Source organism: Talaromyces stipitatus, genomic scaffold (assembly GCF_000003125.1).
Source record: "Talaromyces stipitatus ATCC 10500 scf_1105507295523 genomic scaffold, whole genome shotgun sequence".
Taxonomy (NCBI): Eukaryota; Fungi; Ascomycota; class Eurotiomycetes; order Eurotiales; family Trichocomaceae; genus Talaromyces; species Talaromyces stipitatus.
Window position 1 is genome coordinate 984,384 of NW_002990113.1, and position 25,203 is coordinate 1,009,586.

General features: G+C 44.7%; 9 protein-coding genes across 9 annotated transcripts, besides 1 other annotated feature; 5 read left to right on the top strand and 4 right to left on the bottom strand.

The window, feature by feature from the left end:
* Positions 1-1,168: 1,168 nt before the first annotated feature.
* Positions 1,169-2,782, bottom strand: TSTA_062830 (uncharacterized protein; the record flags this gene model as incomplete). The annotated part of the gene is made up of 4 exons (XM_002340142.1): positions 1,169-1,953; positions 2,035-2,330; positions 2,404-2,435; positions 2,503-2,782. The coding sequence occupies 4 exons, from the start codon at positions 2,780-2,782 to the stop codon at positions 1,302-1,304; spliced, it is 1,260 nt and encodes a 419-aa protein (XP_002340183.1). The 3' UTR covers positions 1,169-1,301.
* Positions 2,783-5,354: 2,572 nt separating this feature from the next.
* Positions 5,355-7,824, top strand: TSTA_062840 (cytochrome P450, putative). Its single transcript, XM_002340143.1, has 8 exons — positions 5,355-5,847; positions 5,975-6,106; positions 6,160-6,430; positions 6,492-6,633; positions 6,701-7,059; positions 7,136-7,220; positions 7,287-7,425; positions 7,485-7,824. Exons 1-8 carry the CDS (start codon positions 5,598-5,600, stop codon positions 7,673-7,675), a joined length of 1,569 nt encoding a protein of 522 aa, XP_002340184.1. The 5' UTR covers positions 5,355-5,597; the 3' UTR covers positions 7,676-7,824.
* A 447-nt stretch (positions 7,825-8,271) lies between these two features.
* Positions 8,272-10,517, bottom strand: TSTA_062850 (cytochrome P450, putative; the record flags this gene model as incomplete). Its single annotated transcript, XM_002340144.1, has 10 exons — positions 10,298-10,517; positions 10,179-10,245; positions 9,936-10,091; positions 9,795-9,875; positions 9,532-9,733; positions 9,405-9,470; positions 9,160-9,358; positions 8,758-9,105; positions 8,503-8,675; positions 8,272-8,431 (listed from the first exon to the last, which is right to left on the bottom strand). Exons 1-10 carry the CDS (start codon positions 10,373-10,375, stop codon positions 8,272-8,274), a joined length of 1,530 nt encoding a protein of 509 aa, XP_002340185.1. The 5' UTR covers positions 10,376-10,517.
* Positions 10,518-10,743: 226 nt separating this feature from the next.
* Positions 10,744-12,077, top strand: TSTA_062860 (steroid dehydrogenase, putative; the record flags this gene model as incomplete). Its single annotated transcript, XM_002340145.1, has 2 exons — positions 10,744-10,759; positions 11,092-12,077. 2 exons carry the CDS (start codon positions 10,744-10,746, stop codon positions 12,075-12,077), a joined length of 1,002 nt encoding a protein of 333 aa, XP_002340186.1.
* Positions 12,078-12,958: 881 nt separating this feature from the next.
* On the top strand, positions 12,959-14,122 carry TSTA_062870 (uncharacterized protein; the record flags this gene model as incomplete). Its single annotated transcript, XM_002340146.1, has 2 exons — positions 12,959-13,304; positions 13,371-14,122. The coding sequence occupies 2 exons, from the start codon at positions 12,959-12,961 to the stop codon at positions 14,120-14,122; spliced, it is 1,098 nt and encodes a 365-aa protein (XP_002340187.1).
* Positions 14,123-14,441: 319 nt separating this feature from the next.
* TSTA_062880 (monooxygenase, putative) lies at positions 14,442-16,195 on the bottom strand (the record flags this gene model as incomplete). Its single annotated transcript, XM_002340147.1, has 4 exons — positions 14,442-14,775; positions 14,858-15,262; positions 15,373-15,961; positions 16,030-16,195. The coding sequence occupies 4 exons, from the start codon at positions 16,193-16,195 to the stop codon at positions 14,442-14,444; spliced, it is 1,494 nt and encodes a 497-aa protein (XP_002340188.1).
* A 1,366-nt stretch (positions 16,196-17,561) lies between these two features.
* TSTA_062890 (cellulase family protein) lies at positions 17,562-18,950 on the bottom strand (the record flags this gene model as incomplete). Its single annotated transcript, XM_002340148.1, has 2 exons — positions 17,562-17,614; positions 17,753-18,950. The coding sequence occupies 2 exons, from the start codon at positions 18,948-18,950 to the stop codon at positions 17,562-17,564; spliced, it is 1,251 nt and encodes a 416-aa protein (XP_002340189.1).
* A 1,110-nt stretch (positions 18,951-20,060) lies between these two features.
* Positions 20,061-20,675, top strand: TSTA_062900 (uncharacterized protein; the record flags this gene model as incomplete). Its single annotated transcript, XM_002340149.1, has 2 exons — positions 20,061-20,512; positions 20,540-20,675. 2 exons carry the CDS (start codon positions 20,061-20,063, stop codon positions 20,673-20,675), a joined length of 588 nt encoding a protein of 195 aa, XP_002340190.1.
* Positions 20,676-21,376: 701 nt separating this feature from the next.
* Positions 21,377-21,583: a mobile genetic element.
* Positions 21,584-21,936: 353 nt separating this feature from the next.
* Positions 21,937-23,656, top strand: TSTA_062910 (C6 and C2H2 transcription factor, putative). The gene is made up of 3 exons (XM_002340150.1): positions 21,937-22,218; positions 22,361-22,883; positions 22,981-23,656. The coding sequence occupies exons 1-3, from the start codon at positions 22,070-22,072 to the stop codon at positions 23,581-23,583; spliced, it is 1,275 nt and encodes a 424-aa protein (XP_002340191.1). The 5' UTR covers positions 21,937-22,069; the 3' UTR covers positions 23,584-23,656.
* The last annotated feature ends 1,547 nt before the right edge of the window (positions 23,657-25,203 follow it).

Below are 25,203 nucleotides of genomic sequence, written 5' to 3' on the forward strand. Positions count from 1 at the left end.
TCGTGCCTCAGTTGTACGACTCCACCCCTGCTCAAACTGGCATGCCGTGCGTTCCAAGGTTACACTGGGATTCCACTTTGACCAATAAAATGAGGAGCAAAAGAAGCTTAATATATATTTAGCGATGAATGTGGGCTTCAGCCGCTCTTTCACCCACACAGAAGCTTTGATTTCCCGACGTTTTTTGGGCTTAGCGGTACGGTCCACAACCTTGTGGAAATGTGGTCCCACCTCCCTGTTCGATTATCCAACCAATGGCATCTGCAGTTGTTTCTCTAGCTGAACGTATTGGACCCACTTCCTCTTATCTTTGCCATGCCGTTGATTGGTGACTACAGCGAGGGCTTATTGATCTTTTAAGGCTAGGTCTTTGATCTGAACTTCTGAAGACATAGTTAACGTTTAGGGTAGTACTGTTCTTAGGTGCTCTGTACGCTCTCGGTGTTTATATTTGGCTCCGCTACACTCCTTGGCGCCGTGCGTGACATTCAACATGCCGATCAGACTACTGATTTGCGACGATGCGTCTCGAATGGCTTCCGAGATTATCAGACGATCAGCTGTCGGGATACTAAGCATAGTAAGCAATGCATATCATTCGCCTGTGTTTCAAAAACGGGATGGCAGGTCAGTGTGCCTGACACTTAAATGATCCTGGCTATCCACTCTGAAACATGGCTTTACGGAGTGGGACGTTTCCAACAAAAACTCCCGCACCATACACACTCATTGCAGAGCAGGAATCTGGGAATTTGTAAAGCAAATTCTGCCGACCAAGCTTGCAGGGGTGATAATTGCCGAACTTTCCCTTGTGAGATTGCATTTAGCTGAAGGCACATTTCGTCAAGTGCAATAGTCAAGTTTCAGAGCTTGCTCAGAAAAGATGTGTGTTATATTCAAGACTAACCTCCCTTGGATCCGTGCTGATATGCACGTAATACCACCCGCATATGCGCATGTTTACTTGCTACGTATCCGTAGACTAGATAATTCATGTTAGTTGTAGGGCAGTCTATAATCAAAGCGCCGCATCTTGTTGCCACCGTAAAAAATTCAAAGAGGGATATATGACAGGGCTAAGGTAAAGGTATTTACTATTCATGAGATCGACGCTTATACCCTGGGCTTGCTGCTTCTACTAATTGCTAGAGCTTCTCCACAGCAAATAGAGCTTGCAACATCAACTAATTCTACTTCTAGGTACTATAGACGACGCTAGAATAGAACAAATGAAATTCATGACCAGAGTAAAGATAACATTGGTTGAGGTGATAAGAGAAACTGACAAACGCTGAAATGCATCATGACTGTTTCCTACCCACTGCGATGTTTAACAAGTCAGAATTCTGCCGCAGTTGGAAAGAAGAGGAAGCCCTTGAATTATTCGATGTGTACTTGTTGTGGCTATAGCTCCCAGACGTAGCATGATTATTATCTTGTGCATTATGATTCGATTGACTCATCTGCGGCTGCTGATGTAACTGATCTTGCGGGTCGAAACTCTCCTCTCGAAGATATTCTGATAGAAAGACATTGTTTCTCTCCACTTGTTTTGCATGATAACGTGGGCAATAGATACTCCAGACCAGATTTCCACTGACACTGTATGTAATGGCATCTGTGTATTGCCGCAAGTCCAGTGACAAATCAGTCCGGTTTCTAGTGCTTTCGGCAATCTGAACTGCCCTGGAAACAGACTCCTTGATCTTCTGTCGACAGAGATCCTTAGCTTCGGTTTCCGAAACTGAATATTGTTGCATCAAAATCCAAATCGCATTGACGACGAGCGCTTCCCCGGCTTTTGCTGCGTCGTCCCGCTCCTTTTCCCAGGAGTAGAGATCGTTGGTTAGGGCTAGAGCTTCCCAAGCGGGTTGATCCAGCTCCTTGCAAAGGCTCATTTCATGCTCCGGAATTGTCAGACCCATACCGAATGTAATTAAGCCAAACCAGAATCTTTCATGTTGTGAGTATGGTTAGTTGAAATATCCCTGGTAATCACCCTTGAAGATCCTAATAATGAAAGAAATGCCTTACAGCTCTCCTGCATCACTTATCCGATAAGGTAAATATTCATCTAAACCAGAGAATGGCTCCGAACGTTTCCGGCTACTTTGAACTTTGACGAATTTTTGCCACATTTTCATTGTGGTGATTGCTCGCTCCTTATCGATAGCAAGCATTTCTTTGAAAATTTGTTCTTGAATCTGCTTCACGCCCTCTCGCCGAAGTGCCGCATCTTGTTGGTTGTGGTGAGCTCTGTCCTTCTGCTGCTGTAATGAAAAGTTACTCGATCCAAACTCATCGAGGATCTCGCGGCGATTACTCGAGTCCTGATAAATTTATCGGTTAGCAATATTCTCAATAAATCTAGCAACTCAAGTTTGCTGCTAATTGAAAGCTTACCAATCTCTGATCTAAGTCCTCTGTAATGGCATCTGAAAGTACACAAACGAGAGATGTCAATTTGATGATCTTTGGTTTGGTTGAAGAAGAGAGATCTACCGTCATATATGAACGCAAATTCATTCGCGTATGACAAAATCTCAAGTCTCTCGGGGAGCGTCTCTGGAATAGTCACCCGAACAAAGCTATAAGGATCACCCAATGTGCCCCAGAATGGTTGTTTCACGGGAGCCACCAGTCTGGTCCAATCATGCTGGCATCTTAAAGCACCTCTGATTTCCCCATGGGGGTCTTTATGGATGCGGAGGTCAATGCCATCGCAGAGACCATGAGTCTCGTAGGTAGTTGGATCAATGTACTCTGAGTAGCGGAACTCCATCACGTCAGTTGTATGCTATATTCAACAAGATACCGTACGGAAGGTTTATCGGATATCTTATGATAGACTTTGTATTTCCAAGTTCCTGGCTGGTGCTCTACTTGATTACGGTGGCATCTATCCTTGATAAGTAAACTTACTGATACGAGACCAATCCACGATATCCAGAGTTTTCAGCTCTAGTATCCGACGATACCGGTACCTTTCTCCTCGAAAGTGGGACGACATTCGCACTAGACAATGGACAGTGTGGGCTAGTATCTAGAGCTCAAATCAAAACCTAATTCTGTGGAGCTAAGTCATTTTGATACTCATCACGAACTTTTCCCGGGAACCGCGACCAAATAGCGAAATATCAGAGGCATCTCTGTGATAAGTCTGCATAGTGGCACTAAAATTAGTTAGCCCTAATAGACTACTATAATTAAGGAACCAACAACCCATCTAACCAGATATTAGAATCTTCCTTTGTCAGGAAAATGTTTCTTTCAGCTATCGTATACTCCCTGATCGACTGTATGCTCTCTGACCTCACTCCAAACGGGAACAGAATGATAGCACTTGGGTTAGACCCTACCGATGAAGGAATCCCTTGGTCTTACATGGAATCTTGCTAGTCAATCCCTGCATCCGACATGGGAGGCACGTTACGCAGATCGGGACGGAGACTAGTACGGTATCTTCGCAATGTGCACGTTGCTGCTCAATAACCTTGAGAAGCTTATCGCGATGTCAGCGCCAAAATGGAGCTAGTGAAGACGGTGTACCCCCTCGGTGGTGGCGGTTATGGTGATAGACACGGAAAACGAAAGAGTTGCTTCAACATGCCAAATTTGGCGTGTATGATTGGCAGTTGATTGCCCTTCTGGTGGACATAATTGCGAATTACGTAGGTGCTTGCGCCCTAGTCTGATTCAAGTCCCTCATTTACTCACTGTTCAGATTTGAGATAGAGATCACGAAATTTTGGCCCCCATTCGAGACTCGACAAATTGCTCCACCGTGGTCCGCCTAATTTGCAGAGCGAAAACAGTATAATCCAGGCCAACTCGTAGTAAGTCTAGCAGGTACGCCATGCTATGCACGCTGGCACAGAAATGAAAGCTAAATACGAGATCCGCTGTTGGTAGGTCAATCAACTCGTTTTGTGTGGGCTTTTAGTGGAACTAGGGTGTACATTTCTAGTTGCTGAGACACAACTGTAGAATCTAGATTCACTGGATTGGGTGGGTAAGGAATCGAAGGATCGCCTAAGGGCTGATTTTCCCTTTCCGTTCATATGGTCCGTGTCATATAGGTAGCTGAGTAAGACAGTGTGCAGGGTTTTGATTGCCCGCCACGATGCCCGCATGCAACTCAAAATGTGATCTTAAACAACCGGGATTGATGTTTTGTATTCGACTGCGGATTACGAGTTTTACTGGACGCTAATCCTATGTCAGGAAAGCTTCGTAAAGCCACTTTCACTGGTAAATTCTAAGTACTCTTGATAATTGGGGGGAATTCTAAGAAGCTGACACACCTACAGGAATCAGTGCAGATGTACATAAGAGCACATACAGAGCATAGGGCTTGGTACCTCCGAACCTCAACTTAAGGTTTTTTTTCCAGATCTGTCCTGGACTCCTGGTTAACTACGCTAAGATATCCGGTGAGAAACGGTCCCATAAACTTTCAGTGGAGCGGCAGTCATAAAATACTTGTACGTACTATTACCAATTCAAATAAACAGTTGAACTAAGAAAATCTATATGATAATCAGGAGCAACAAGCGCACGTCGGTGTGACCCTAATCCAAGACACGTGTCAATAGAATCTCGGAAAACGAAAAGCTGGTTCTTGATCATCACTAACTACACTGCACTGCACCTCAGGTGACGACGAGGCTTGCTGCACATCAATTTATTTTCATCGCACGATTCCGGGCTACTCCGTATTCTGGGTATCTATCTGTCACCAGATCTCATCATCATTCAAAGCATTTGCCGGAACAAATACATAACCAACCCATCTTCAGGGTTCTACACCCCAGGTCACTTTGTAAATCACCGTTAACTGCCAAAATCCCTGTGTCTGCTGATCATGGTTGGTTGTACTGAAGCTCATGGCAATCTTAACTTCGCAAGATTCCGGAGTAGGAACCACATCTCATGAGACGATCTTTCAAGGGAGCACTACTTTGGTATTTAGGACTCTAAGTACGTGGGTATATTGTAAGTACGCGGGTAAGCAATGCATGCCTAAGTTAGTCGTAAGTTGGTAATGTGAAAAGGTCTCTTAGCTCGTATGTAGGAAGTAAGTCACTAGTTAGCTGAACTGGGGAAATGTGCCGCGCAATTGCAGGTATGTAACACTACTATCGTAATCCCATTTATCACTTACTCGACGAGTCAATTGCAATTAAGTTACCATTGATTTTCAGGATCCACTTGCACCTGATTAGTTAGAGAGACCACAGTTCATACAGCCGCGCAGACAAGGGTGCGTTTTTGACCAGCAAGTTAGGCACCGTTAAGTAAACTTAGATAAATTCTCATAAAAAAGCGCATCCAAGATTTGAACTTTGATCGGTGATACTAAAAATAAGCAGGAGGAACGAACTCGACTAAGTCGCAAGTGGAAACGAAACCTCTCCCATAGTTCTGTCGAATACGGCCTTGCGCGGTTCATATTCTAATTACTTACTTCCTAGTTACTTTGTCTTTTCCGTCTCTCCTCTACTGTCTTTATCTAATTTTCCAATCAGGAGCGCTTCAACCTTCGTCAAATTTCAACTCCCATGAAAGTGATCTCGTGAGGAGATCATCAACACATCATGGATGCTCTTAAGTCCTACCTCCCACCAATTGTCCAGGCGTATCCCGCCGCTAGTCTGGCAGTTGTAGGAGCTGTATCATATATTGTATATGGGATCTGTTTGGTGATATATCGACTGTATTTCTCGCCTTTGGCGGGATTTCCTGGGCCTAAAGTCGCAGCTGCCACGCATTGGTATGAGTTTTATTATAATTTTTGGCTGCAAGGGAAATATATATATGAAGTTGAGAGAATGCATCAAAAATATGGTAGGTACATACACTTCCTTACCAGCAGCGAACACCCTAAACTCCCTCATCCGGAGGTTCCTGCCAGAGCGAACAACTGTGTTGCCTGGAAAAAGTGCATTTCAAGATTTACTAAATCGGAATAAAGGACCAATTGTTCGAATCAATCCTGGAATTCTGTGCATCAATGATCCTGAAGCTTACGATGAGATATATGTATCCGAGGCTAAACGGAAGACGAACAACTACCAACCATTTAGTCAAGGATTGGGTTTTGACGGTGAGTCAATTCACCGTTTTGCATGTGTTGAAGCTAAAATAGAGAAATTTTAGGATCCCATTTCTTGACCGAAGAACATGATTTGCATCGACGAAGAAGAAAGCCATTGGAGCCATTCTTCTCCCGCTCGGGTATTCTCCGTCTACAGCCCTTGTTGGCCGAGACAATCGAGAAACTTGACTCTCGCTTTGCTTTGGCCAAAGGCACTGGAGCTGTCATACGGCTAGATCATGCCTTCTTCGCCATGTCTGGTGATGTGGTCGGTAAATTGTGCTGGGCTGAAAAGGAGGACTTTTTGGATGAGCCTAACTTTTCTCCTGGATGGTAAGTTCCAGACACAATGCCGGAACAGTTTTAGTATCAATGAACTGACATATTCAAACAGGTATAATCTTATCCACGGCATTATAAAGTCCATCTATCTATTTCAAATGTTCCCATGGATTGCACAAGCCGCCAACAGTCTGCCTAAATTTCTTATTGCTCGATTATTGCCCCAGGCTTTGGTATTTGATGATTTTGATAAGGTACTGTATTTCATCCTGAAGTTAAATCACTATTTGTGAACATTCTCAACTGACTCCAATAAAAAAGATGACTCTGCGCAATGTAGCAATTGCCAAACAAGCTAAATTGGACAAGTCTGAACGTGACCCTTTCAGACGCAAGTATCCTTCTCTTTTCCACTGGATTGTCAACAGTGAAATGCCTGAATCCGAGTTGGACGATCAACGTCTTGCCAACGAAGCTCAGGTCATCATGTCGGCTGGTAGTACCAGCACTGCTCGCACTTTGAGTCACATTACCTGTCACATCTTATCTAGACCGGAGATTCGTGCACGTCTCACTGAAGAACTTGGCCCTATCATGGCAGAATGGCCGGCGAAAGTTCCTTCATGGGTTGAGCTTGAGGAACTGCCGTACTTACAGGCTCTAATCAAGGAGGGTCTTCGGTAAGTATTTGCTCTCGACACTAATAGAGAATACACCATGAATGGCATATTGACTGATTTGTTATCCGGTAAATAGACACAGTTATGCTGTGATGCATCCCTTGCCTCGAGTTTCACCAGATGTTCCTATTCAATACAAGCAATGGACTATTCCCGCTGGGGTAAGCATTCTCCTTCTTCTAAGGTTCAAGATTGTCTCTACTCGGTGGTTGCTGATAGTCTCCCAGGTTGCTGTTGCGATGTCGCCTTATCTGATGCATACGGATACATCGGTATATTCTAAGCCTTTTGAATTCATCCCAGAACGCTGGTTAGACGAGAACTTCAATCAGGACATGATGCGTAACTTCGTTCCATTCGCAAGAGGTGAGTCTAGATTTTCCAATTGCGACGAATACCAAAAGACTCATTCGTATGATTTGAAGGCTCCCGTCGATGCCTCGGTCAGAATTTAGCACTGGCAGAGCTTAGTCTGGCACTAGCTGTCTTCTTCAGGCCAGGTGGCCCTCGTTTAGAGCTTTTTGAGACTGATACTTCTGATACGAATCATGTCCATGATTATGTGGTGCCATTGCCGAGACTAGATACCAAAGGTATTCGTGTCACGGTGCATTAAGGTCCATGCTTGCATACGGTCACCAATTTCTGAGCATATATAGCGAATTACTGAAACAGTTTCGTTATTCAAGTTATGACTATACTGTATGTTTTATGTTTTATGTTTAGGTTTGGCATTGTGAATACTTTTCTACTGTTTCATTCTCATCCGGTTCAGGGGTGGTCCCCTGTTCTGCAAGATAAATAATAGATCACATTCTTAGAATCTTTCCACGAAAGAAATTTCCTGCTTCTAAGGCGAGACCATTTGCCGCTGCAACTAAGTACACTGATTCTGCTTATTTTGGGAGTTATTGGGCGACTTTTGGAGGATGATGCTGTCGAATGCATAATCGGTAGGACAAAGAAACACTAATAAGCATTAGAGGCTGAGAGTGGTATCCTATTTGATAGAGTGTATTGAATTTATCTAGACTGAATGTTTATATCTTGCTTAGTTGGTTCGAGGAAATATAAGGAGGTTATGTCTATAGATGTCTAGGTATCCCATCAGTAGATGGTAATGTGTGCTAGTCATTAAATTGGATCTCATGAAAATCGTTAAAAAATATCACCTGGAACGACACTTTCCAAGCCAGAATCCTCAGCTTAAATCTAATCAGTACGGTGTCTCAACCTCACCCACAATGGTGGCTTGTCCCAAAGCGCAAACTCCCTCGGATTATCCAGCCAACCTCTACTGTCTGTATCCAACTCTATCTCAAAATGCCACATCATACGACTTAGAATAGATCGAAGCTCGAAATATGCCAGTCTTTACAACAGTACAAGTCAGTTAGGAACAGTATATCAGCACAAATAAGAGCCCAGTGAAACATTGCTTACCCCTTGCCTATACATTGACGCGGACCAAGTGTAAATGGTTGGAGCACAGCCTTGTTATCCCCTCGATATTTTCCTGGGGCGTCCGGTAGCCATCGGCCGGGATCAAATGTGTTCGGTGAAGCAAAGTTGCTGCTGCTACGGTATGCCGACCACTGGTTTACGCCAACAGAGGTCTACATCCCGAATAAAAGGTTTCAGTCAGTATCCTTTGTCTGGATTTCGAAAAGCTATTATGGGTAGCAGAATAGGTCATACCCCAGGTGGAACAAATTTTCCATCTATAATTGCCCCCCCTGACCCTGTGATACGTGGTAGAGTAGACGGAACTGGTGGATAACACCGAAAAGATTCTTGCAAAACTGCTTCCATGTACGAAAGTCGACCGGAAGAAGTGACAGAACGCATCGTAATATCGTTAGCGGTTGGGAAGGCTTCTCGGACTTCGCGCTTTAATTTATCCATGCAGCTTGGATTCTGTAGTAGATAGAAGATTGCTCCAGAAAGCAAAGTCGCCGTCGTCTCAGAGCCAGCTACGAGGAAGACTCTACAGGTCCCAACTAATTCCTGATAAGACATGCCACGCTCGTCGTTATGACGGAGTATCTGGAGTTCCTATTAGTACCAATGATAGAAACTCGACTACCCTAAGCGACTTACATATGTCATAAAGTCGTTCCTGTCAGTTTCCCGAGCGAGACGGGCGTCGATCATTTTCTTGGTGTATTCTAGATGAGCGGCTCTTTTTTTTGCAAGTGAAGGCATACTTTTCTGCAGTAAAAGTAAGAGAAGCCCAACGATGAGGTACGTTTCGGCAAACCGGATGACTCCGAGAAATTTGATTGCCGAGAAGACATTACTGGACTTCATTAGTAGCTCAGCGATGATTCAAACAAGAGACAAACGCACCGCATCCATGGAGTATAGTCTCCGTTTTCAAGGCCCCAAATGGTTCGCCAAGGGTCATATCTCTGAACAGCAGCATCCTAAGATCAGTATTTGTACGAAACGGTGAGACAAGTGTCACCATACCCAATAATGTCGAATGTGGTAAAATTAAACCACGCAGCTATATTCAGTCGACCCTTTTCAGGTCCATCAATCTGCTGCTTCAGTCTTTCGACCAAAAGATCAAAGTATTTGGTTAATATAGGGCTTTGCTCAAGGAGAGCCGTGTCAGAAAAGGCGTGAGCAATCAATTTGCGCATGCGGGTGTGATCAGCTTGGTTAACCACTTAGAACTGTGTTAGATTTATGCCACGAACTTCTGTTCAGGAAAGAAGCTGGGGTATTACCAAGGAGGTTCCGAGATGATCTCTTGTAGTAGGCCGGGTGCTTGTCTAGTTCTGACCGGTCAGGCTTGAGGCCATAGATGTCTATCAGTACGATCAATCAGAACCCTTACTCAGATTGAGCAATTTTTGGAAATTACAAACCTTTCCAAGCTTGAGAAGAGTTGTAAGATAGAGTGTTTGGTGCCAGTCTGACTACAGAGCCGTATTTGTCGTGCAATGCCTTGGTGTCCTTGTATGCGGTACCTCTTAGTAAGGATAGCATATCCGGTAGCTGAAAAGCGGCTCTTAGAGTTGGGCCTGATGTGAAACATTAGAATCGAGCACAACTCGACTGCATATCAGCGCGGAGCATGGTACTAGCCTCTGCAGGCTGGATGGTCATACCAGGATATTTCCGGAGAGGATGCAAAAACACATTGTATAGAGCATTACATATAACCGTGATAAAGTACTATAATAGACTATCAGCGAGGGTCTTGAGATTGGTTCTTCGCAAGTTTTACCAAAGGGATAAACCCGATAAATAGGGATTTGGTTAACAGCCAGAGACTGGGTACAGCAAACCATTCTGCGACTGCCATGGTCGCAGCTATTGACCGTATCAGAGTTACTATTTGCGATATAAGACTCGGTTATTGACTTCGCCTTCAAGACATAGGAGTAAACCAATTAATTAGATGAAATAGACTATTCTTCCAGTTGTTTGCTGTTGACGATGTAGATGATTAAAGAGGATGAGTTTCACTGTGAGTGCAGAGAACAAAAGGACGGCACTGTACACCAACAATACGCGGTAATAAACAGGCAGTGCCTCGCGATTCGACAGTCAACGTATAATATTACAAAACAATACACTATATAAATTACACCACTTAAAACACACTATTCGGCGCCCTCTTCTTTTTCTTTCCTCTTTCTCTTGAAGCCTCAAAATTGGGGGCGATGCAGCATGCAGATCACTCATTGTAAGTTACATACTCTCTTACAACTAGCGAGTCAATTCCATGATAGTCAGCTGTTCAGTTGCCAGGTCGCAGCCTCGGTGGGGAATGTGTATACTTAACTAGTAGTAACTAACATACTATATCCCTGTCCTACCATTTATTGGCTGTCCATGTAGTAGTTACAATAGTGAGCTGAGCTAAGTTATGTATTTCCCGCATTTAAAATAGACGCTAGCGACAATTTTCAAATCAAAAGTATTTAATTACGGCTCTCTGGGTGTTGTATAAAGCTACCGCAACAATTACCACCAGTCGAAAACCATCATCGCTATCAGTACTTTACGTCTCACCAGTCATGGGTGCCACCTGGTCTCAATTTTTTCCACCTCATCCAACTCTGACAGAGACCAACCTCCCCAGTCAAAAGGGCAAGGTCTTCATAGTCACCGGCGGTTACTCCGGCGTTGGTTATGAGCTTGTCGCTATCTTATATCAGGCTGGAGCAAAAGTGTACCTTGCGGGCCGCTCAGAAGAGAAAGCAAATGCTGCCATAGCCGAGATCAAGGCTCAACCAACGAAGAAAGACCTGTCGGAAACCGGAGAAATTGTTTTCCTGCATCTGTCACTTGATGACCTAACTACCATCAAACCTGCCGTGGAAAAGTTCACCTCAGCTGAGTCAAGACTTGACGTTCTATTCAACAACGCAGGTGTCTCTAACCCACCCACGGGCTCTGTATCTGCGCAGGGTCATGAACTGCAACTGGCCACCAACGTCTTGGGACCGCATCTGCTCACTCAATTGTTACTACCAACACTCCGAAACACTGCTAAATCGCTTCCTCCAGGTAGCGTACGCGTTATCTGGACAAGCTCCATCGCGGACCAGCTGCAAGCACCCAAAAATGGAATTGAGCTATCAGAGCTCGAAAGACCACATTCGGACCCGCAACACAACTATACCCTTTCTAAGCTCGGGAACTGGTATCTAGCTCATGGGCTCGCTAAGCAAGCAGGTAGCGATGGTATCTTGACGGTCACGCAAAACCCTGGAAACTTGAAGAGCAATCTGACTCGCCATCTTCCGTCTTATGTGGCCATACTTGCCGGTCCACTGCTGCACCACGCTAGGAAAGGAGCCTACACTGAGCTCTGGGCTGGACTGTCACCTGACCTGAAGATAGAGGATAATGGCAAATATGTTGTCCCATGGGGGCGCCTTCATCCAAATCCCAGGCAGGATCTTCTTGCTACGATGAAGAGCAAGGATGAAGGAGGCAATGGAGTCGCTGCAATCTTTCTTGAATTTGCAGATAAGCAAATTGCAGATTTCAAATAGTCATGTAGCTTGCTGTCAATCTGTTCTCTGCTCTCCATTTACATACTTTGATACCACTTTCTGGCCTATTTTCTCGTTCTCAAGAGCTGTAATGATCTATCATGTTTCATTTTATACTTCAATGCGGATGCGTCAAGGGTGGTTGTGTACGATTCCATCTTAAAGAAATGCTAGTCCGAGTACAAGTACATTGGTAGGTGCATATCATTGGCCTTCGATCTCTTGTCATAGTCTGCATCTGTATTTGACCACTCTGTATCACCAAAGATACATTCAGACAGAGTAATCTGGGCAAAATTCCTGGGCTTGGCGCACTCCATGTTCGAAGCCTATAGAACTCAGATTTTGCGTCTGATTGATGGTCGATATAGAATATGCCTAAGACTCTTGGGGCGATATCTACTGTCTACTGACTGCGACTTGCATTACTATTACTAGACTTATAAAGCAAGCTGTTATATGTTTTCAATATTCACATAATTTTTATTGTCCAGGCTGATTCTTTGAATCTATTTTCTTCCATGCTCTTTATCACGGTTAAAACATCAACTGATACTTTGTATCTTGCACAACATCGCCGAGCCTCAATGATTTCCTGCCTCTGACGACTAAGCAATGCACTCACACAAACAATTCCAACAATGTGATTGCACTCTTCCCAACGAATTTGTGAGAAAATTTTTCTATCTTTCCTTCTCTCCTCCTACTTGTCTTCCTCTCCTCTCCCTCCGCGCCTTCCTTGATACTCATCGTTCAGGCCGAGTCAACTGGCTCATGTTGGTCAATAATAAGTCTCCCTTTCCGCTTTGGATCGTGTCTTCTCCCCTTAATACAGACCTGCAACTTTCGCATTCCACTCAGCGTTAGAGACATTAATCATCATGGTCTGTACCAACGGCGTGTCCGACAAGCCGATCTACTACTTTGGTATTGAGCTCGAGATGTTTGCCATCTTCAAGTCTGGCGACTCCCGTGAAATAACTACAGAAATTAATGCGCGGGACAAGCTGATCAGAGCAGCCGACGAGATTGTTCAGCTCTACAATGAAGCTATCTCTGGTGGTTCTCCTCCAGGCGAAGTGGGCGTTAAGTATCCAGTTATGATACGTCCTCCCTGGGGTACAGAAATCGTGGAGTCATATCCTACTCGTTGGGAGATAAATTGTGTCTGGGAAATTCACGACGACCGCAGTCTATACATGTTCGGAGTTGAACAGTGTGATGGCTGTAAGTGAATATAATCTGTAATCTCACTCTTGTTATATGTCTTCAGACTCACAATAATCCTCCTAGGGCCTGTGGAATTTGCGTCACCTATCTTTGACTATTCGAACATGTTGTCCGGTAACGGCATTGTTGACGGGCCTTATGTGTATCCATGGCTAAATTCTATCAAGAAACTTTTCAGTGTTCTTCACGAGAACACAATCGTTCTCGCTGATGACGAGTGCTCCCTGCAGGTCAGTGTGTCAGCCAACGAATACTATGGATGGGAGAATTTGGATCAAGTCAAGTCCTTAGCAAAATCCATTCTCTATTTCGAGGGAGCTATCCGGTCGTTCTTGCCTTATCACCGGAGAAACACCGCTTATGCCAAGTGGAACGGGTTGCTCACACGAATAACCAGTACAGTAGCCCGTTGGAATCCCCATTTCGAGAATACTTCGGGGATAGAATCACGCATTGCACTAGTCGATGCTTGTACCGACGTCGAGGGACTTGTGGAACTCATGAACAATGGAACAAAGCGTTGGAGTTGGAATTTTACCAATTTAGAAGCCGACGCAGACTCCGACTTGATCCGCGGCCGCGTTGAGTTCCGTAGCCCCCCTGCCGTTGACGACTGGCGTGAATGCGTAGCATGGATTCATTTTGCAATCGAATTTGTGCATGCATCAATTTCAATGAAAGCAACTATACGTCGCCTGGGTGCTTTCGGGCGTGACTCGAAGGGGTTGGTGAGATTCATTGATTCTGTCGCTCCCCTGATGTCGGCTGATGAGAAAGCGGCCTATCGTCGTGAACTGGGATTACTCGAACATTGAATGAGAGGTCAAATTCCGGTTTTTGGATCAGCTTCTCGAAATGGTGGAAGACTGAGAATTTCTAGGAGCAAACAATACTTGGAGCATTGGTGGTGGGCATAGTGGCTTTTTGAGAATTTTTATGTGTTTCCGCGTTATGATACTAAACCTGAGAAAAGGACCAAAAAGAAAAGAACAAAGATGTTTCAGCTAGAAGCAAAAATAGCAGACTTAATGAAATCAGAATGAGAGCTCCTTAGTCATCTTCCTACTATCATTCCCTCGCCTGTACCCATTTTCTCCAGGAAAGGTTCTCAAACCGTATGATTTTGTAGCCATATCAGTCATACCATTCTCCACCAAGCTCAACTTCGCCCTCATCTTCTACAACCTTCAAAAGTTCCTCAAAGTTCCACGGCTTGTAAACATGGCCTCGTGGTATATTCGTATTCTGAAATGGAGTTCCGTTTTTCAGTGCTGCCAGTGCCTCATGGTACTTTTCTGCGGCGTATTCCTCTGGGTCATGTTCCACGACCCATGGAGCCATCAGCGCACGTAGGTACTTGGGCATAGGTTTTAATTCACCGGTAAGTTGGTTATCATCGCCCCTCTGGCCGTATTGAGTTGCTTGATTGTAGATTCCTACTTTTTGAAGACAGGATACACGTTCGAACCTATGTTCAGTTTTTCAGCTTGGGGTTTTTTTTCCCTATCTAGAGAGATTGCATAAAATTGAAGTAGGTGAAGGCCACATACCTCAGCTTGGTGTGCACTCTAGTCGCTTCGGCAATATTGTCTTTACCGGCAATTCTAAGGCATTTGGCAAGTGAGATAGCGTCTTCCATGCCTTGGTTTGCCCCGTTGCCAGAAGTAGGAAGGAATGTATGCGCGGCATCGCCAATCTGGACTATACGTCCACTATTCGATGTCCAGACGCGCTGTGGATCACGCCAGACGAGCTCAAAGTCAATAAGCTTATCCTTCGGCGTCATGAGGATTACTCGATTCGCATAGTCTGGCCAGCCTTCGAGTTTCGAGGTAGTATCATCGATCACTTGTTGAGGTGGAATAGATCTCGACCATGACTCTAATGCTTTTCGGGACGCCTGTATGAAAATATTGTCAACGCTATTCAAGCAGGACTGGAAAAATTTCACATGCCTTGTGATTGATAGTCCACGCTATCTCATCCTGGCTCCGTATGAATGATGCAGCAACACCTGGCCTAGATGACAATTGGTCAGATGTGCCGCAGAAGACAACCGATAAACGAAATATGGAAGACTTGCCCGAGCCATAACTCAGCTACTGGACTACCGTCAGGGAGTAGCTTGAATCTTTCTACAATTTCAGGATCAGACAGAGCAATTTCTAAAGAAAACGCCGCTCTGTATATGGCCAGTCCCGTTGAACGGGCAGGAACTTCGTGACCCAACGTAACTTTTGTGGAATGACTACCAATTCCATCCGCAGCAATGACTATGTCTGCTTCCATAATATCTCCAGTGTCTAGTTCCACACTTGCCTTGTTATTCTGATCGGGATCCGCATCAATATAGCGTATGGCTCGCTTGCCATACTGTACTTTCATACCGGTCATTTCTAGCTGTTCCCCCAGCATGAGATGGAACTTGGGACGGCTGTGACGATATAGCTGCTCAGACGGACCACCTTCCTGTCCTTGATTGACTTCTCCATCTTTATCCCCAATCTCTACCTTTATCGGTCCTGAGACTCGCTCCCCTTTGATATTGTGCCATGCGAGGTATGGATGGAATGTGATTTCTTCATTTTTCTTGGCCATATACGGCCAATTACGGAACGAGCGTATGATGTTGTAGGATATACTAAACCCATCACCTGCGTGTTATCAGTCTCATATTAACATAGGGTTGATCCCTTCATTTTCGAGTGGCAGTTATGCGTACCTCCAGTGAGCCGAGAAGGAGCTCGGTCGATAATCTGAACATCGATGCCCTGACGCCATAGCTCAAGTGCGGCCAGCAGTCCCGCAACCCCGGCACCTACAACAAGAGCAGATATCCCAATTGGGGAACCCCGCGGCGGAAGAGGAGAGCTTTCTGTAGAGGTCATGGCTTCGGTGCACTACTCACAACTTTGAGATATCAAGGGGACAATATTTTGAGCTGCTCAGCCAAATATATACAGGTCCTGATGGTAATGAATTGGGCATTTTACAAAATTATTCTTTCAACATCCCAGGAGCAGGTTATATACACATAATAACCAACTATTCTCAAAATGGAAATGCGAGATGCGAGCTCCAAACGGGTATAGCGTGGTTGCCAGGTGCTCAATTGACCAATGACAGTGCTCAGTCTACTTCCATTTCCATTTTAGGAAGTGAGGGCTTCTGGCCTTGGATGAGCGCTTTGCACAGGTGCATAATCTGGAGTTCTTGATTTATAGAGTTGTTATGATTGCATGCGTACCTAAGTAATATGTAGCTCGGACCATATGAGCTGTGCAAGAAGTTAAAGAGACGTACTTACTCTTCGCCTAGTAAGATCGGTTTCAAATAGTAAGCTTGCGACAGAAGTATGGATAAGTTGCCTGAGAGAGGTTAAACTGGACATATTAATAAATTTGTACGAAATGCTCTCGTCTAATAGATATGGATTCCTGTGCCATTTCCACACCTGACACTGCCTACTGCTTCATTAAACCTTACCTCGAGTCGGATTATTCTATAACATGGAGAACAACATGTTACTACCTAGGTAGTCGGTCCATTGATACGTCCCAAAGATTTAAACTTTATGATTAAACTGTGCATATGAAAGACACCGAGGCAAGCCTCCCAAGTCTTCAATGACAATAGCCACTGTATTACTAGAGAGAAGTTTAGCTTGAGTAAGCCATACAAATCACAAATCTCGAGATCTCGATAACTTTGATTAAATTGCCTAAGATCTAGATAAACCTGCTTAGCAGCCAGGCCAATTGTCAAGCGGCCATAATCCTAACTCTTGTGGAGGCCATCAGTCTGTTGACCCGTGGACAGTTGTGAGTGAGTGGTTCGAGCCAAAAGTACTACCTGCATAAGAAAGTATATGTTAGACGCCCGAGTAGTCAGCGTTTACTATTTGCAAAGAGGGACATTGTTAAGACCAACTGCATGTAATTCCAAATTCTGTGAAGATACATGTTTGTGTTGTTAGAGCCCAGGTAGAATTTCCAGGATTCTCAGTCCCAGCCATGGTGAAGTGAATATTAATGGCCAAGGAAGTATTGTATGCTATATACATAGGTACATTATTAGTTAGATATATGAATGACATTGTTATTAGTGTCTACTAGATATAGAGCTCATTCGTATGCTCTGATTTGACATTTCCAAGTCCAAATATCAGTTGAGGACCTCTCCACTGAGACTAGCTAGCATGGTTGTTTAACTATTTTCGCTCATTTCTTCTCAGAATCTACAGTAGTTTATGTACTAGGTAGGCTTATTCAACATAGGATGAACCAATACAGTCAATGTCAATACTACTATATCATATAAGACTTCTTGTAAGATCTCTGTGGGTTTCAGAGATCAATATTTAACGTCTTATAATCACATAATATGTTTACAGTATAACTCTAACTACTGAAATAGCTATTACTGGTTTACATCCCACATCTTACCGAGCAACCCCGAGAAATTTCCATTTCTCCAGCCAGACCATTCGTGATTCAGTAAACCCCACGTTTCATCATAATCAACAGTACCATCACGGATGTAATAGCTTCCTTGCACAGCCCACACAGACCATTCCGCATCGTTGGACTCCATATATTGGACTAAGCATTGCAAGTAGTTGTAGTCCGAGTCAGATAGTCCAGAGTTTGACCCACCGGATTGGCCAACACCGAACTCAGAGAGGAGTAAAGGAGCTGTGTACGACTTGTCCTGGGTAAGTAGAAATCCGTCGAATAGACCATATTCGGCACTGGCTACCATGCAGTCGGTATTACCGGGGAAAGTGACCGTGAAAGAATAGGCGTGAAATTCCCATACGTGTTTGCCCGCCCATTGAGAGAAATCGAGGTTTGAGTTTCGGATAAAGGACAGATCAGTAGCCGACTGAGAACCGCCGATAATTATAAGAACATCAGGGTTCGCATTGTGCACTGTAAGTGCTCCCTGGGTCACGTAGTTGTACCAATCACTATGTGTAAGATCTTGGAGCAGTGGGAAAGGGCGAAGTTCATTTCGTATAGACATTCCCACGACACCTGGATGACTTCGTGCAAATGTTGCCATGGCATCTAAACCGGCAAGCCATTCTGTGGTATTAAAATACCGACTATTAGACGCGATATACCCAGATGCAGTATCCCACCAGCCATTTCCATCGGTGAGATTGCAGCACCAGCTCGCTTTGGAAACATGGTTGTCCAAAATCGTCATAACACCTTTACTTTCAAGACTGTCAATGACAATAGCAAAGGTATCTAAAGTCGATGCTCCCGAGAGAAAAGGATTTCGGGCGACTGCGGCATTATATGCATCGGTCATTTCAGACTGAACATCCCATGCTGTGCCTGCTGCAGTAAACGAGTCAGAAACACTCTGCTCTGGGTCCAATGCCATATCAATCGAATAAGTGAGGCGAACACAATTAAAGCCATTATCAGCAATCCATGTGGTTATCGTATCAATAGGCTGTTTATTCAGACCTTCGGGAATCCTGAGGTCAATATGTCCTGCCCAATTGATACAACGCAATTTGACGCGATTGTTGTCTGCATCCAGAATCCATCGTGAAGATGTATGGAGCTGTGCTAGGGTCTGGAGGGGGGATAGAAGTAACCCCGCAATGAGGCTTTTCAAGCCGAACATGTTGATCTTGTCGCCAATTTATGGAACCAAGACTGATTTCATGAATTAAGCAAGTTCTCATGAATGCCTACTAGAGGTAACAGCCGCTTTCATCGTAAAAATATCGCTTTTGCGATTATTTTGATCAAGTCCCGTCTTCTGCTATTTATGCTTTCTGGACTCCGATGGAAGAGCCCTTAGAGGTTTGAGGAGAAGGACTATTACTGGACACTAATAGGCCATATTTTTGGCGTGGTAGTAATGCAGCAGATCATTTGATCCTGTTCCCCGCCAGGCTGCAACATCAACCTTGGATGATTTCCTAATGAGATTACTAGTTTTCTGAGCCGCCTATGAAGACAACGGAACTATATAGGTGATGACCGCCCGAATTCCTTTGGCAGGCTTTAGTAGGTGACGTCGCATGATTCATATTATGGCGATGCAATCATTGGTATTTAGTTGTTGAAAAAATTTCTTAGCTAACTTTGAGTACTAACAATCCAGCTTATCGGCCGCAAAGTCACTACTTCGGTAGCAACGCTATCAAGTGCCGTTAAGGGCCAAACCTTGGAATATGAATCCCATCAAGCAAATACATTAGCAATTAAAGATGAGCTTGTTTAAATGCAGACAGCTCTTCGTTTTTAACCACGTTTACTGCATTTCAGTTCCATTCCTCAGCACCATCTCAAGAGAAGCAATCGCTGGAACCTCTTTTGATTGCTTCAAGTCTTAAGTAAAGGTACGATGTAATTTTGATCAGAGATATTGTCTTCTTCATTCTAAGTTCCACGGATACACGATATAGAGAATATAACCCTAACCCCACTAAGCGCATGAGTCATCCATGATAAGGCTTGACTCATCACCACAGAGATTTTCTATTTCATCTTGTCTTCAAGATATTCAACATCTGATCATAGATACTGAACGTCTCTTCTACTCATGTGTATACCCCTAGAATATACCGGCTTTCCCAAACACAAGAATATCTATTCGACAATATTTGAACAGGAGCATCAGCGTATCCTCCTGGGCAGTTGGCCGTGAATTCGAATTGATCGAAGAAAGACATACAAAATAGACAACAAAACTCTGTGCGTATTAGATGCTCTTTCGGTAGTCACCATGCCGACAGACTTTTCACCCCCACCATCATTCAGCATTCCAACGGAGCGCTTGCACATCTCGTACATACAACCCGGAAACCCCGACCACACTTCTTTCTTTATGCACGTCTGGAACCTTGAAGAGATTAAAAGATTTATCGGCAAGAGAGATCTCGACACTTTGGAAAAAGTAGATGTGTTCATCAAGAATCAAGTGCAAGCAGAATATAACCGGGCCGGATATGGTCGTTTCCTGGTCTCATTGAAGCCTCATCCTCAGGCATCGCTCGCTGAGAGTAAGCATATCGGATTGGTGTCTTTGATCTTGAGAGAGCCTCCAAATGGTTACCCACACCCTGATATTGGCTATGCCTTCGTTCCGGAACATTGGGGGAAAGGTTATGCCACTGAGGCTGCCATTGCATTGATCAACTATGCCCGTCGCGAATTTGGAGTAACGGGGGTATTTGGGTTTTGTGATGCGAAAAATATATCCAGTCGCCGTGTCCTGGAAAAGATAGGTCTAGAATTCAGAGGGGAGCTGACTCTGCGAGCTTTTGATGGTATACAGAGCGCCGTATATGCACTTCCAGGAATGAATCCGGACCTAAGCGTGTATGGAATTGAAGGTTAGGTTTTTATGATATGTCTGGAAACGGTTAGGGGTCACGATGTATTTCCAGATGCACTTTTTAACATTGCAAATAGAGTTTATTATTCTTGCTGACCAGAAGACCTTGGATTGTTATGGCAGATATTCCACTGCGTACCTAGGTAGGTTATAATATCGTTCAAAAATCTACGAGGACACTTTTCTTTCCTCTTTCAGTCATTGCCGCTTCAAGAGGGTGAGCCGGGTGAGTGATATCATTTGCTCACCTTCAAAGGTGATTCGCTCACCTCTTCAACGCCGACACTCACCCTTGACCCTTATCCTCCTTCGTGTCCAGGCCGGTTTTCCTAGCTGCTTCACTTAGGCATTAACAATGCATCGACTAGGAGACATGGATGAGCAGCAAAAGTAGTATTATTATATACCGTCGTCTACAACGCCATAACAAATACTACCAAAGGCACGTACGAGAAAGTATGTAAGAATGGTGACGACAACTTCGAAAACGTTCGAAAAGAGACTAGATCGAGGAGAGAAGACAAGTTGAAGCAAATTTAACAAGCAGCCAAGGAAAAAAGTAATCAGCATGTCGATGGGCCATGCTTGAAAGGTAAAATGGTCGACAGCCACAGAAGCAATACCTCAAACGTTTACCAAAATAATATCAACGAATCGTTCAAAAACCTCAAGAACTTGATCGTACGGCTTCCGGGCATTATGGCCAGGTCGAACGGTGGTTTCTTGATCTTAAAATCGTTATGGATGACCTCAAAATTACCCCCGCGAATCTTTACAACTTCGACGAGACTGGATTTATTGTTGGACAGGGGAAAAAGGAAGCAGTGGTCACAGCATACCTAAAAACATCAAAAGGGATTTCTAGCCTATCTTCTCAAGAATCTCTTACTGTCATCGAGTGTATAAACGCGTTCTTGATCATCCGTTAATATGCGATTCGTAGCTGGATGATTCTGAAGTGCAGTTTGACCATTGACGCATGCCAACAAGCGGCGATATGGCGCGTCAAATCCTTGCGCCAATGTCTTGATTTTTTAATTCGGATTTTGAATATATTCTTCATTTTGATGTGTATAGTGAAAATGTACGTTTTGGCCGGTGAGCACTAACACCCGGGAGCGCTGCTGAAAGGGCGGCTTGGCACGATTGTCCCATTTCTTATTATCGCTTCATCCCATCCATCCGTCATCCCACCATGTCTCCGCTGCCCGTCGCTATCCCATCGTTATTCCAGCGCTATCCCATCATCTGATGTCGCAGACCACGGAATCGCCTCTCTCTGTAGCGCCGCTACTTGATTGCATACACTCTCTACTCGCTGGCTGCTTAACCCCTAATTTGGCACAAGACAACTTCGGAGAATAAAGAAAAATAAATCAAATTGGTCGCTTCTTGCAATGAGTGCACGGGAGACATCATTTCAATGTCACTTTCCGGGTTGTGGCTTGCGCTATCGGCGCAAAGAACATCTGACCCGACACGCACGGCGCCATTTTCAGCCAGAATCTTTTGAATGTCCCTTTTGTGATCGAGTCTTTGCTCGGAAGTAAGTTTCTCGGTCATCACCCGCGCAGCCTCGCAAAAAGAATGGAGAAAGAAAAGAAAATGAAAACATCAAACATCCATCTCAATCTTATGAAACCAAAAACAGATACTGGATTATCGAATGGATACTAACTCGACAGCAGTGATACTCTTCGTCAGCATGTCCGCATCCGCCATAAGAACAGAGAATTACACTCAGGCCGTGCAATCCGAGCCTGCAATTACTGTCGCTCGCGAAGGTCAAGGTGCGACGGAAAGGTGCCCTGTGAAACTTGTCTAGGAAAAGGCATTCAATGCTCATTTGCACGGTCTTCTCCGCGCCCCAAAGTAGAGCAACAACGCAGTCCTACCATCAGTACGACCCCCGGAACCCTCGGAGAGCCCAACTATCAGTATACTGCATATGCTTCCTCGAATCTGATACGCAACTCGGACTCAATCGAGAGAAGCCCATGTAGAATGTTACCGTATATCCAGGCCTACTTCGAGAAATTTCATCCAAACTGGCCGTTTCTTCACCGCGCGACGTTTGATGTAGACCGTGAACCAACCCTCCTCGTTCAGTCTGTCGTGATGATGGGTCTGTGGTTAACAGGAGAAAACAATGCCCAGCTTGCAGCGATGGATCTGCACTCTGAACTGACCTTGTTGATCCATCAACAAAGGGTGAGTCCCATAGCAAACCTTCTGTCGTGCCCTGAATCCGCTGTCTTGTTTTCCAGTGTCAATGTTCCCTATTCACTGATGTATATCCCTCCGATAGGATAAATGGGATGTGTCAAACCAGCATGAGATGTCCCCTGGATCCCTCTCCCCGTGGCCAATGGCAACATACCAGGGAATACTCCTACACATCACTTTCGCCCTTATAAAAGGGAATGGGAAACAATTAGACCTCCAACTGACGCACCAACTTTCCGAAATTCCCTCTCAGCTTCTTGTCGCCCTAGTGGACTGCTGTCGGAAGCGAGAGATGTTATTCTATCCATCAATGCTCGCCCAATTCAATGCCGACTCACTGCCCGGTGTGTACATCTGGCTCGGAATTGAGGAAGCCAAGCGGTTCGCCTTAGCCCTATACAAAGTGTGCCGATGCTGCCGAGTCCATGACACCCTGCTCTCATACGGTGGTAGCATGGATTCTCACCTCCAAATCAAACTGTGTGCGCAGGTCAGCAGTCTTCTTTCGTTGGCCGATCTGCAATTCGCACTGCCTGACAGTGATGAACTATGGCATGCAAGCTCGAATCTGGCCTCGCGAGTGGCGGATAATGCATGCGCGTATTGGGAGAAAAATGCCGAGGAGAATTGGATTTGTCAGGCCGCGCGGTTGTTACAGACTCCTGGAGGGTTTAATTGGATCTGAAAGTGTTTATATTGTTTTTCCTCTTGATTTCGGCTTCCGTTTGCTCAATTATTGCCCCCTCCAAAGTATGTTAGGTTACTAGTCTCGGATGCTAATGGCAACATCTGTGTGGGATGTACGCTTCAATATAGGTCTCAAGGTTGTTTTTAGGAATGGGCTTTCCAGAACCAACGTTCAAAAAGGGCTCTATATAGGCGCGTGCAATATAAAGAAGGCGGCATGGCGAAACTGGGGTGACTCAAGAGGTTTTCCCATGGTTCCAGATACTCAAAGGAGAAGAACAAAAAAGACTGCGTTTGTCCAACAGAATTCTAATTGATAAATTTCACAAGTGGCCGTGGGAGCTACAAATATAAGAAAACTCATGGTACTTTCAGCGCACGGTGAATTTATCCTAGGCTTGTCAAAAATCTGCTTGCACACATGCGTCCTATTTGGCATCTTAAGGAGAGAAGAAAGGACAAGGGAGGCTCAAAAGCTGCTCTATAACAGTCATAATCTCAATAGCTAACATAAGAATGATAGACCAAATATTCCACAGCTCGAGTCGACGCCGCGTAGCCTATTCAGTTCTAGGCGGCAGTTCCAAGCTCGTCCTCAAAATAAGCAGTAAACACATCACTCTCCCCTCTCGGTGGAGCAACGGACTTCAGACGCTTATGTGCTTCGCACTCATGATCGTAAAATGTTACGGGTTAGTCCCGCCTAATGCTCACCATAAGGCATATTTGAATAAAAAACACAACATGAGGAAAGGAATGGGAAAGGACAAACAAGATTTCGTCGTATATGCGAGTTTATATAGAAAAGGGGAACGCTCACGCTGGGCTGTTCGGCGCCGAATATCCGTATAGCCATAGACACCCCGTTAGAAGGCAAATCAACCAATCAGAATGAACCTTCAACGTCTAAAAATAACTTCGAACTGCCAGGCTGCGGTCTAGCATCCTGGGTGCAGAAGCGAGTGAAAACGATACAGATTCTCTGGTGAGGGCTTTGCCCGAACCACATCAATGAGGTCAGCTCATAACATAAAGGTTCATATCATCGAAATTGCGAAAAGTCGTCTTGACGGCCAACGTGTAGCCTTTTGTTCGTGCATCCGGTAGTGTGAGACCGGCTTGGACCGAAAGGACATAGGGTTCTGAATTCTCAATACCAAATGAAAACAGGTTATCAATCGTAACATGGGTCGGTGGGCAAGAAAAAATGCATATCCTCTTGTGCCTCCTGGGCTAGGCGGCAATATTCAGCCAGGAGGACGTCGATGTCCTCCGGTTTGGGGATATTGGAAAAAGTGACACGATGAATGATCATGGGAGATCTTCCGAACTATTGCTCGTCATAGGAGACGAGAAACGATTGATAATGCTGCATTAGAGATTGAATATGCGCTTATAATCGTCAAAAAAAAAGTGATGACGAGAACACCATCTACATAATCTATTCCCGTGCTGGGATGGCGTATTAGCCGATTTGCCTTGCTCCGGGAGATAAAGGATTAGACGAGAAAAGGGTCTGGATGATTCTGTAGAACTTAAGCTACAGCGGGCCGATCCCGTATCCCGTCGGTATCCCAGCAGGGGATCCCATCATTCAGCTCATTCAATAATTGTTAGA

Coding starts and splice junctions, on each gene's coding strand:
- TSTA_062840 (XM_002340143.1), top strand. CDS start 5,598: ATGGATGCTCTTAAGTCCTACCTCCCACCAATTGTCCAGGCGTATCCC. Junction 7,060..7,135: donor CTAATCAAGGAGGGTCTTCG/GTAAGTATTTGC, acceptor TCCGGTAAATAG/ACACAGTTATGCTGTGATGC. Junction 7,221..7,286: donor AATGGACTATTCCCGCTGGG/GTAAGCATTCTC, acceptor ATAGTCTCCCAG/GTTGCTGTTGCGATGTCGCC.
- TSTA_062910 (XM_002340150.1), top strand. CDS start 22,070: ATGAGTGCACGGGAGACATCATTTCAATGTCACTTTCCGGGTTGTGGC. Junction 22,219..22,360: donor GATCGAGTCTTTGCTCGGAA/GTAAGTTTCTCG, acceptor ACTCGACAGCAG/TGATACTCTTCGTCAGCATG. Junction 22,884..22,980: donor TGTTGATCCATCAACAAAGG/GTGAGTCCCATA, acceptor TCCCTCCGATAG/GATAAATGGGATGTGTCAAA.